The sequence below is a fragment of the Haliotis asinina genome, chromosome 8 (assembly GCF_037392515.1).
Source record: "Haliotis asinina isolate JCU_RB_2024 chromosome 8, JCU_Hal_asi_v2, whole genome shotgun sequence".
NCBI lineage: Eukaryota > Metazoa > Mollusca > Gastropoda > Lepetellida > Haliotidae > Haliotis > Haliotis asinina.
The window spans coordinates 46,656,444-46,668,692 of NC_090287.1; the positions used below are offsets into that span (position 1 = coordinate 46,656,444).

General features: G+C 39.7%; 1 protein-coding gene across 1 annotated transcript in view; it reads right to left on the reverse strand.

The window, feature by feature from the left end:
* Positions 1-10,685, reverse strand: part of LOC137295474 (zinc finger protein 318-like) — a 57,333-nt gene extending 46,648 nt beyond the window's left edge. Inside the window, exon 1 of the mRNA XM_067826866.1 lies at positions 10,075-10,685. Coding sequence (XP_067682967.1) covers positions 10,075-10,422 — 348 coding nt within the window. The 5' untranslated portion in view covers positions 10,423-10,685. The remainder of the gene's footprint in view (positions 1-10,074) is intronic.
* Between the last annotated feature and the right edge of the window lie 1,564 nt (positions 10,686-12,249).

The following is a 12,249-nucleotide window of genomic DNA, read 5'->3' on the forward strand; positions in this document are numbered from 1 at the left end:
CTTCACATGCTCAGCTTTTCCCATCAATGAATCTTCTTTCTCATTCCTTTATACCATCCTTTACATCATCCTGTATATCATTCTAGGAGGAGGAAAGCTTTGAAATACCCATACAAAGTGTTTCTTCAATTTACTTATACTAATGTGATCGTTCATGAGAGTGGATGTTAGTGTCAATTTAGATCACCTTACAGGCCTTGTGTGGTCGTATACATGGTTTGTCTTAGGCCAATACATAGCCATATGAAGGTGCCTGTCATGGCTGTAGAACACTTGAAGAAGTTGATTACATGTAAGCCCATTATGAAAAATACATGTCAGTCAGTCTTTCATTACCACATATTATATTCATTCACAGGTGGTAACCATGGGTAGATACAACCTATCTGCATTGATAGGTAACCAGGACAAGGGTCCAAATTGTTAATGATGCTGAAGCCATCCAGAGGTGATGGTGCAAAGGAGATGGCATGGAGAATAATTGAGTTTGTCCAAAAGGCTATGGTAGTCCTGGAGTGGCTGTGGTTAGTAGAATAGTAAGTTTATTGGGAAGTCTACAACAGTCTTTAAGACACTAATATAGATCTTTAGAGCCCTGACAATACAGAATGAGAAATCTGAAGAACATCATGCCCAAAGATGGATGACATCTTTGACAAATTGATGTAGAAACACTATTATTTGTCGCAACCATAGTTGTCCCCTGGAAATAAGTGCCAGCGATGATGTCAAAAGATCCCAAAAGCTCTTGCCACTGACCCAGGAGGCACCTTGCCATTGGAGCTTGCTGCTATATCTGCACCCATCTGTCTGGTGGGACGAAAATCTTGATTAGTCAAGTGTCAAACGTGTGCATGACTCATGGTTTGGATGAGCCCCTGTGACTGCAAACGACAAAAGATGGAGCTGGAGTGTGTTCAGGTAAGGTTTGAAAAAGTGGCTGGAAACTGTTTCAGCTCATTTTCAATCCATGGTCATAAGAAAAAAAGAAAAGGCATTACATGGAATTGGCTAAGTTAATAAATTAATAATTAATGAAGTTACAAGCATTTAAAGATACGACATTACTTCCCAAATTAGCAAAAATATATACCCAATGTTGAAACAAGAAGTGAAGTGACACCTATCAGAGGGTTGAAGAGTGTGGATAAGAATACACTTACAATAAAGGTTCAGCCAAACTGACATTTTTTTTGCATAATTTTCAAGGCAAAATATCACAAGTTTTACATCGACAAGCTAAGCTTTACCACCATTACCTGTACTGTTCCACCCAAATGACCCAATATTCATACCAGTATATACAAAAAGACATTCACACGTACCCTACAATTATTGTAGATGGATCTTAAAGATATCACGCAAGTATTTACCTAATAGAAACAAAGTATTTGTATCATTTGAATTCAGTAAATGCTTAAAATTATCTGGATGTGTTACATTGTAAAGAAACAGTTAATTCCATACACAGACTATTACATAATGGACATTACATAGGGTATGTTTAGCATCAAATTTACAAAATAACTGTTCAAATTTCCATTTGTGGCTTTTCTTCATAATCCCATGTTTTGCTGAGATACATCAGTATAGGTAGTGAATGAAAAAAGCCTGTTAAAATGGCAACGTTGGAGGCACCTTAAGTAAATCCCAAATTTAGCGAGATGGACACGAGATGATTTGGAGGGGTGAAGCTGATTTCAAGAGCACCATGATGACTATACCCACATGTTAGAGAGATGCTTCTATTAGAGATTGGTACTGATTTTGCACATACGGCACTCTCTTCTCCAGTGTATGACATTTCGAATCAAAGGTCTTTGCCTTGTTTATGAATGTCTTAGCTAAGATACATATTTTATTAACACATGTGAGTGATACGTATCCAGGACTAGTGTTCCCCCTAGGCACATTTAGGAGGGCGCAGCACCCTGCCCTTTGATTTTTGCGCCCTGCCCTTTTTATTTTGCGCCCTGCCCTTTTCGCCTCAATCGCCATGTTGAAGCAGACAGAACTTACAATAGATACTTACGTCCAGGCGAATGTTTGTGGGATACTTTAGTAAAAGTAGTCATGATATCAAATTTCACTATCTTAAAATATTTTTAACATGATATTTTAACTTTGTATACTACTTTTCAGGCCAGAATTAGACGAGTCAGAGGTAGTTTCCTATGTCAACTCAAGGACACAGGAGTCAGAGGTAGTTATTCAAACAAAGAAGAAAGATGGTGGTCACAAAAGTGCATTTGACACAAATAGGCAGCAAAATCGGCCCTGGCTGAGGTACTCAGAAGATGACAAAATGAAGGGAAAGATGTTTTGTTCATTATGCTCCAAGTGGAATACCAAGGGCAGAAATGGATCTCAGGTTTGGACAGAGGTTGGATGCGAGACTGTCCGACTTGATAAGGTTTCCTCCATGAGAATTCTCAAATGCATCGAGATGCTGTCCTTATGGAAAAGGATGACAAAGTGTCCATTGAAAACATTTTCTCAAGATACACAGAAAAAGGAAAGTTCCGCACTGGAAGATGCACAGAAAGTACTGTTGTTTGTGTGGTTTGTGAAATTGTGAACAAATGTGGTAACAGATTAATGTCTTGAAATGCTTTTTTTCAAATTCTAATCTTAAAGTACAAACTGAGGAGAGTAAAAACGAACTTTAGAATTCAACTTCATACACATTTTGTTATTTTTTCCAACATGCCCTTTTATGTTATGAAGTGCCCTTTTCCATTAATTTACCCTGCCCTTTTTGAACCCTAGGGGGAACACTGAGGACAACCTAACATGTATTACTATAACGGAATAAATTTTCTGGTCAAGAAATTCTACACTATGCACTCAACTGGTACAAGTGTACTCTGTTGTGTGTAAAATTGTTTTTGAATTGAAAGTGTATCTGATTATTAACATTTTAAATCAGTAGAATGCATCCAACCTGTTGCCAAGTGTCTTTATGACCAGATATTTAACTACAACCCACTGGTTAACTGAGAACTGTGTTGCTCCACATTTTTTTCTGGAATAAGGGATTGTGGGTAATACATGATGAGCAGGTTTTTAATTTTTTTGCCTTGATGTGGTTAAACAGTTCACTTGACTGGAAAGCAAATGATTGATTTTTCATGGTCCCGCAAGGCAGTGAATCCCAGCCATACACTGCCATTGAACATGGATGGTGCCATTGCTGGTAAGAATGACCGTGATGAAACTCGTCAGCCTGCCAAGAGTTGTGCTCGGTTTTTGTCGCATGAGAGGCGACATCTGAGATACCATTCTGATATTTTGGACAGATAATGAGTCACCATTAGAAGAATCGTCAGTAATGTTAACACGACCACAAACCTCAATTGCACCCAGTAGACATTCTCATGCATCTAGACAGTCTCAGTAGTCTCAATATTCATCAATTTGGTAAAGGATGCGTGATAGGCAGCTTGCTGAAATTGACAGATTAACACGCCAGGTCGAACTGGATGAAATGCAAAAGCAGTTGGAAGATAAATTGATTGATGTTGAAATAAAGAAACTTGACAATGAGGTATATTCAGCTCAAATGCAACTAGATATGGGGTCTGAGATATTACGAAGACAAACAGAGAAGGTGGAAAGGGAGGTTACTCAATGACTTGAGCAGCAGTTGTGTGACATCAAACGACAGAGAAATATTCGTGTGGCTGAGACCACAAAACTCCTTGAAGCAGAAGTCATCTCTGATATCATTAAACAAGAGTGTCCATGGGTATCCATCACACTTGTGTCCAAATCAACTAGTTTGCCTTTGTAAGAGCGGTCATGGGATCACCCCTACATCAGGTAGCCAAGCTAGAAACCAGGCTTCTGTACGTTTTGATGACATTGTTGAAACTGTTACTGCAACTGAACAGAGAGGATACAAAGAGGATACACAAACAGTTGCAATGAGTGCACCTGCCATGCCTTCCCCAGCTACCTTGCCTTACCAGTATCCAAAGCCGTGAAGTGATTCTGTTGATAACCCTTCAACACCTAATCACTTTGCCATGCCAAATATATTCATCAGTGTCAAATCTCACCGACTGGTTTTCGTCGTTGGGAGTGTCAACTACTATGCCAAATACTATGCCTTCCCCTTATATTGAACCACAACGACCTCAAGTTTTGCCACGTGCTCAACCACCAATGCCAAATATGGCAGAGTTGTTAATCATCTTATGGTATCCCTAGACCATCATTGCCAACTTTTGTTAACGGATGTGTGTGTGATTTACCCTACTGAAAATGGTTCTACAGCACTTAGTCAACATACATCCTAATTTGAATGAAAGGTGCAGATGGGTCAGTTAGGAGGCAAAGCAAAGAAGATGGCTGAATGTTAGATTTGTGAAACAAGCCCTTACACAATCGCCCTACAAGCTCTCCAGGAACAGTATGGCCAACCCCTGCTACTCACACACAGAGTGAACTTGGTTCAATCCTGGCCTTGCCAGCTGTTCGCCATAGTGACAGTAAAGGTTTTGACAACCTAGCATTAGCTGTCCAGAAAGTTTGTTAGCTGTTGCTTGTTGGAATGCTAAGATCACTTGAAGGCGTGTATGGATCAGAACTGAATTGTGGATCACGTGTTGACAGGCTGCTAAGCAAACTAGCACCTAGTGTGAGAGACAGATTTATTGAATATTGTTTGAAACTTGGCATTCATGAATGCTACAATTTAATGAGTTTCAATGAGAAGCCTCTCCTGAGATTCATATGGTGTGATCTAGAAGGTGATAGAGACACAGATGTATATCAATGGGCAGTCTTGCTTTTCGGAACAAGTTGTAGCCCTTGTTGTGCTACTTACGTACTCCGGAAAGATGTGAGTGATCATAGAGACGGAAATGTAAAGGTCTACCAATCGGTCGCAAATGGCTATTTTGTTGACAACTCTGTCCAAAGTGTATCTACTATAGCTGAATCTAAAGATCTTGTCCACCGAATGAGTACCTTGCTAGAGAAAGGAGGATTCCATCTCAAACAATGGGCAAGTAATATGTCCGATGTGGTATCAGGAGTGCCTCCTGAAGACAGGTCCTCAGATTGTGAATTGTGATTGACCCTTCATGATTGTCAGCCTTGCGAAGGTGGCCTTTGTCTCAGATGGCATTGTCAATCAGATGAACTTAGCTTCAAGTACAAGGAGCTACCATATGACTGCTCGAGTATGAGGGTCATATACTGCATCCTGGCACACTTACACAGTGGAGCACAGCGTGTTTGCCGAGATTCGGCAAAGTTATTGGATATTGCGTGGACGAGAAGCTGTTCGTTCACACCAGAGGAAGTGTGTACCATGACAGAAGTGACAAGCAAATCCACAAATTTTCAAAATGGCAGACTTAGCGCCTGCACACTTGAGACTCTTCAAACCACCATTTTACTCCTCCGGAATGATTGCTTTCGACAATGCACGTGAAAGTTCTACGACGTTCAGAGCAAAAATGGGGTATCAAACTCAAATGTATAACTACCCGATCAGTTCATTTCGACCTGCTTGACAAAGTGGACACTGATGCTTACTTAATGGAAGTACGACGTTTTATAGCACATTGAGGGAAACCATTTGAGATTTGGTCAGACAATGGAGCCAATTTCGAAGGAGGAGTCAAGGAACTTAATGAGGCATGGGCAGAAATGGTGCCATCACTGACAACACAACTTGCTAAACACAAGATATGTTTCCACTTTAACCAACCAAGTGATCCACACTTTGGAAGTATATGGAGAGAGAAATTAATCTGTAAAGTATGGTCTTCAAGTTCCCCTTGGAGATCAGTGTGTTATGGAACCAGTACTTCAGACTGTACTGGCCGGCTGAAGAAGGAATGTTAAACTCAAAGCCTTTGGGCTGTGGTCTAGTTCTTGCGGATCACTTTTGGAAACATTTCATTCATAACTACTTACCAAAGCAACAGGTGAGGCAGAAATGACAGAATGATCAGAAAGATCACAATGATATTACAAGTGGGGATGTGGTAATGATTTTTAAAAAATTTTCTGCCTTGATGTGGATAAACAGTTCACTTGACTGGAAAGAGACTCATAGATTTTTCACAACCAATAAGCCACTAAAAACCAGCCACACATCCGGACTGGTCCCAAATTGGATTTCACCAGACCAGACAATCCAAAGAAAATGACTCAATTTTTACTCAGATTTATGGAACAGGTTATCTAAACTTTCTTCCAGACCATCATGCCTTCGTTTTGTGAGAATGTCCGAAAACATGTGATCTTGGAAATCCTATGACCAAACTATATTGCAGAAATGATAAGTCTGTTAGATGCTAATCTTTTGTAATTCAGTCTGCATGTGTAATAAATAAAAATTCAAATTTCAAAAATATATTCACAGTGTCCAAGATTTCTAGATGCCTGTGAATATCTTAATCCATAGATATGAAGTATTTTCGTTGCATAACCTAGCAACTGCCTTCCACAAACTGCTTCATAAACACCGTTCTCTTTCATAAGCTTTCTCAGATTCCAATACATAGCCTCCCTTGTTATTGGAGTCTTCTACATGCGTCAGTTAACTTAATATATATTGACTATTATTGCACAATATGTAAGGCAGTTCTGGATCAAGAACGAAACACTGACTACTTGCACCTCCACAAAAATATATCTATAGTGCCTAAACCATGAAATTTATTCAGTCAAGACTGATGTAAGAAATATGGCAAAAGAAACGCTCTGCCAATACGTCAGTTCCGAAACATTTCAGAGTATTCCGAATCACATGACAAAACGAGGCAGTGTTTGGTTATTGATGCTTGTTTGGGGCAACAGGGGTCTGTGTCAAACAGTAACACCTGTGTAATTGAATAGATGCATTAACAATATTCATAATGTTTGATAAACGAATAATTAACAAACATTGCAGTTGATAACAACATCCGATTGGTAGATTAACACTTGCTGCTCATAACAACACATTCCAGAATCATGATTCCAGGTACCAAATGGAGCTGAAAAATATTCTCCTGGGGTTTATACAGTCGAACCCCGTTTATCCAGATGTTTTGGTTTCACTCGAAAATCGTCCGGACAGCAGGGAGTCCGATTAACTGGATCAAACGTGAAAAACGTGTTCATGATGTATGTTGAACATTTATTCATGGAATTCATTAATAGTAAAAACAATAAATCATAACATTTTACATATACATGAATGCACCGCGAATACTTTCTGTACGCTGACACTGCATGTGTACATTATACATGTGTAACTTACATCGCGTTTCCTATGCAGCGTATCATTTCTGAAAAAAGTCTGTCACAGTTGTTTGTTTTCTTGGTTTGATTTCTTCCAGTTTTTTTGCCTTGCCTTGCCAATAACAAATGCTTTCATCTTCATTGTCCAACTGGCATTGGAACAGAGTGCTACTGTGATACGCTCTTTTGACCTTTTGATGCCTGAGCAAGCCTTTGAAGCGAGAGTGTAATTGGGGCCTAATTTATAAAATAAACCTGTCTCATCCAAATTGAAAATATCATCAGACTTGTAATTCCTCAGCACTGATTTCTCTCTCTTTTGAAATTGCCGTTTTGTCTGAACTTCACCCAGATAGTTTTTCTTGGAGAGAGAGAAACGAGATTTGAAACGTGACAGTCAACCACTTGAGTAGGAAAAATCCGAAATGCCAAGATGTGTGCCAAACAATTCCGCTTTCTGAACAATCATTGCATCATTTACAGCTGCATTTTTGCTATTCAAGTCATTAGTCCAAAGAATAGGACTTCTCCAAAATTTTGGTGTTTTGCATTTCTGGCACAAAAATAGAGGCCGAATCTTCTGATAGTCCTAACCATTTAATCTTTAGACTTTAAGATGCCCCCTATAGTAGATTTACCAATGGCATGTCCAAATGATTTCTCAAATGATGCTGATGTGGTCTAAACTGACTGAAGGATGGTTTTCTTTAAATCTGGAAATTTCACACTTCTCGGCAGCAGACAAACAGTGACGTTTGCGTTTAGCAGGCTGAATCGCCATTATGGCAAATGCCTGTCTACAGAAATGTGACGGGACGTTATATACAGGACAATACTTTTTCGTAACTGATGAGATGTTCTCACACCTGCCACAACTGAAGTGACATGTCTCCATAGTGTTTCGATGAGTAAGTAACAAATTTACATCGAAACACCTGCCAACAGATTAACAGGCATCCCTAATGTTTTGATGGGTAATTACTCAGTTCACCTCAAACACCTCCTGAGAGATTAACAGTGAATACGCTTTGTCATGTGGTAAGGAGTACTGACATGCGCACAGATACTTCTGTCCGCATAAGTGGTTCATTTTCAAATGGACATATACGAGAATCGGTTGAAAATTTGTTGTCCAGGTCTGGAAGAGCGGGGTCCGGCTTAGCAAGTACAATTACTGAAGGTACGTTTCGTTTCACCTAAAATTCGTCCGGATGGCGGGGTTTCCAGATATGTGGGGTCCGGGTAAACAGGGTTCGACTGTACATACATGGCTGAAGGTACTGATCTCTTCAATATTGATATATATATCGTGAGTTTTACATGCAACTTTAATCTGTAAAGTACAACTTACGCTTTATTCAGTAAATGAGAAGATATTTAACATTACATCATCAGTTACTGAAGTAAAGCTAACGAACATAATCAATTAATACCAACATATTTGAACTCTTTAAGGGTGCGTATCTTCGTATGGCTAAAAATGAACTAAAGAAGCTAGTGTGTACTCCAGCCTCATGGATTCCACCTCTGGCATAAGTAACAGGGCAATTTTGATTATCATAAAAGCTCCCTTTCTGTTGCTGTGGTTAATAACATAATGACATAGTATGACCATGCCTCCTCCTTTCTCTCTCGGTGCAGCAGGCCAAGGGGGAAAACTTGGAACAGGTTCTCCAGCTGGCTCAGCAAACACACTGCCACCTACATCAAGAATTTGCCTGAATGATCCTGCAAGACTGCTTGGCACTTGTAGTGAGTAATACCTTACAAAAATGCATCAAGTTATTAAAAAATAGAATAATAGGACTTGGTAAAAAACAATTTCAACCCCAAAGCATTGTCAAGTTGGTTAACTATAATTCATTTCCAATATTCATGACCTGTTACCTGGCAGACTGTTCTGTACTGCAAATTATGTTTTGGTGAAATGAAGACCAAAACGCTTTAGGTATTTACTTGGTGCAAACAACATCTAAAACATACCCTAGAGTGAGTATATATGTTAAATATAGGGAACCGAAGTAACAGTGTGAAACTTATTGCTTTGTTTCAACAGTGATTAACAGTTTTCAGTTTCAGTTGACAGTTTTAAGACGATCCCTATTTTCTTGTGATCCGAAATGGACTTAACCATGTCCATAAATCCATCCATAAAGTGCTTATTTCTCCCAAAATATGGCAGATGTAGAGACAATTTCTGTTGCTTTATACAGGTGCAAAGTATATGCATGCAATGGATTGTTAACATTAAGCAACATGATTCCATTCTTATTTGAATCAGGCCGTTTCGAATGAGTTACCTTTTAGACGTGCTAACAACAAATTACACGATGATAGGTATCCTTGTTTCAGGGCATGCAAGTAAACTTCTGGTTCAGATCAAGTAAAACAAAATATGACTAAATTGCAGTTTACTGTGCGCAGCCCGGCTAGCGCTTAATGCTGGGTAATCAGCAGTCGCAGCGTATCATGGTGAGTCTGCGTTACTGTATCACTGTGTATGATCCTTAGCCCTTGGGCACCCCGTTTATGATCCTTAGCACTTAGGCATCCCACTTTACAATGCTTAGCCCTTGGGCACAGCCTTTCACGATCCTTAGCCCTAAGGCACCCCCTTTTTCGATCCGTAGGGTTAGTGCGCCCGGTAAAGTGTAAGACTCCCCAAAATATATCACCTTAAAGAGCACTGTCTCTGCTTTAAAATGAGAGATTGACTGACGAAATCCATCGAGATTTACAGTTTCTAGGAGTTAATGTACATGGCAGTGATCAGGAATAGCCGTGATCCGGAATACCCTTACCCCACTGTATATATAATTACGTGCATACTTTTTCATGCGAACGTCGTATCGATGGCGACACATCACCCCTTCTGAACTCATAGTGGTCATGTCTTTTCCTTTCTGCGGATTTTGGACGCATATCACGATTGGCATCTCCAAAGTAATCAGGATTTTCTCTGCGATCTCTGCTGTGCCTGTCTTGTTTGTGGGTCGAACCTCTGCCTCTCGATGATCGTTGAACTTCACTCTCACCACCATCGGTCCGATTGCTCAGGGTAATGCGTAAACCTTCACCTCTGTTTCCAACAGTGCCTCGTCCCCGGAAGAACTTCCCCCGACCCCTTATAAGCAGCGGACGACTCCGTGAACGACTTCTGGAGATGAATGCCATCATCAACGTTCCCTACATCTGCTAGGACATGATGGCGGCTTAAGTTTCCACGCATGTCTTCTAACCACTTGCTTCTTTGTTACGACAACTTCCAAATGTTGTATATCAAAACACTGTATCGATAGTTGTGCCTTAAACTCAATGTAACATCAGTACGAGTTCAGCTCGTAACATCTCATAAAAACATTTCTCAAAACAAAGTGAACACGTGTATAAATATATCCTTGAGATAACGACATCTGTCCTGATCCATACGCCGGCTCAGTGGTGACATAAGCTGGGCCCTGTCTCTAAGACGATGACAGCAAAACATGGTATAAGCTGGGCCCCGTCTCGCATATCGCAATATACAAGCCGGTACAGGCCAAAGAGACGATGGCTGTGGATGCCTAGGAAAAAACCCTAACGTTGCCAATGTTATGTAACTTTCCATTGGTTGCTATTTGCTTTGGCGAACGTTCGCAAAGGGAACCGGTAACCAGCTTACACATGGCATGGTCTTTTTAATCACAGGCAAACTGTAGCGCAAATGGGGTTGCACAGTATAAAGACTATGACAAGTCTTCTTATATGCGAGCGAAGTCGAACCGAAGCGAGGAAAGAACGCTTCATTCGTATGTAAAGAAGACTAGTAATTTCTCTATGATGCGCAGCCCATTTGCCTGTAGTTTAATATGACTGGTTCCCAAACTCCACCCGGCCATCAATTGTCGGAGGAACGCACAAGAACCAGTCAAGTTAATTACGTCATTCACACTCATTGCCTCTCAGCCCAACGGGGGGTATGTTTGCCAACCCTAACCAAAACCTGAGTAATTACAGGCAATGATTATTGGTAAACATGGTAAAATAGTTACAAAATAAGATTGTAACATACGACAATCACACCAAGAGGTTGATCAACAATTCAAAGTATCAAATGATTTTATCAAATCATATGTGTACTCTATGGTATGAGTGAAGATGGAAATTCAAGATTGATTAATTTATAATAGTGGGTTTACGTCTTTCTTACTTCAGAATGTTTTTCATAGATGAGTTGGGCATGGAGCTTGTCTTCAACACAGTGTAGGCTGACAGAGTGGCAGTACAGGCAGGAATTTAATCACAGGGTGTATATGTATTGTGGCATATTTCCAATGCATGTTCACAACTTCTATTTGTTCACTGTTGAAAAAACACTTTTCATAGGAACAGAGAGGACCACCATTACTTAAAACAGTAATTTAGTTTTGTAACTAGCAGGAGGCAAGAGGACAAGTGTGCAAAATTAAGTAAAGATATAAATTGTGAATAATGCTAACATTTTGATGAAGAGTTATGTCAGGAGTACCAGTTGAGAGGAAGCAGTCATAAAATCTTTGTTTGAAGTGAGATATAAACGTTTTAATGCAGCCAATCTACAAACTCAAACCCATGCTGAAAATAATAAGTCTTTTTGAGTGATGGCCAGCTAGATGTATTATCATCATCAAGAGATCTGAGCATTTGGTAGGCTTGATGAGGAAGTCTAGTGGTATTGCAGCAGCATCTGTCTGCACCACTACTTCACTCATCTAGAGATATAGTGGTATTGTCTGCCATTTTCTCTAAGCACCATGTTATTGCTGGTACATATACTTGCTGATTTTGAGAAAAGTCTTATAGAACTTAAAATACACAGTTTCAATTTGTTTACAATAAGTTGTTCACCGAATTTCAAATCCACTACAGAAATACTCAGTGGGTGTAATAATGGCATCAAATATCTATAATGTCATTGTGGTTACTACATCCAAAATGTATTTGGTAGTTATAGATGGAGAATACAGTTTTGCTTGCTTAGGCAGC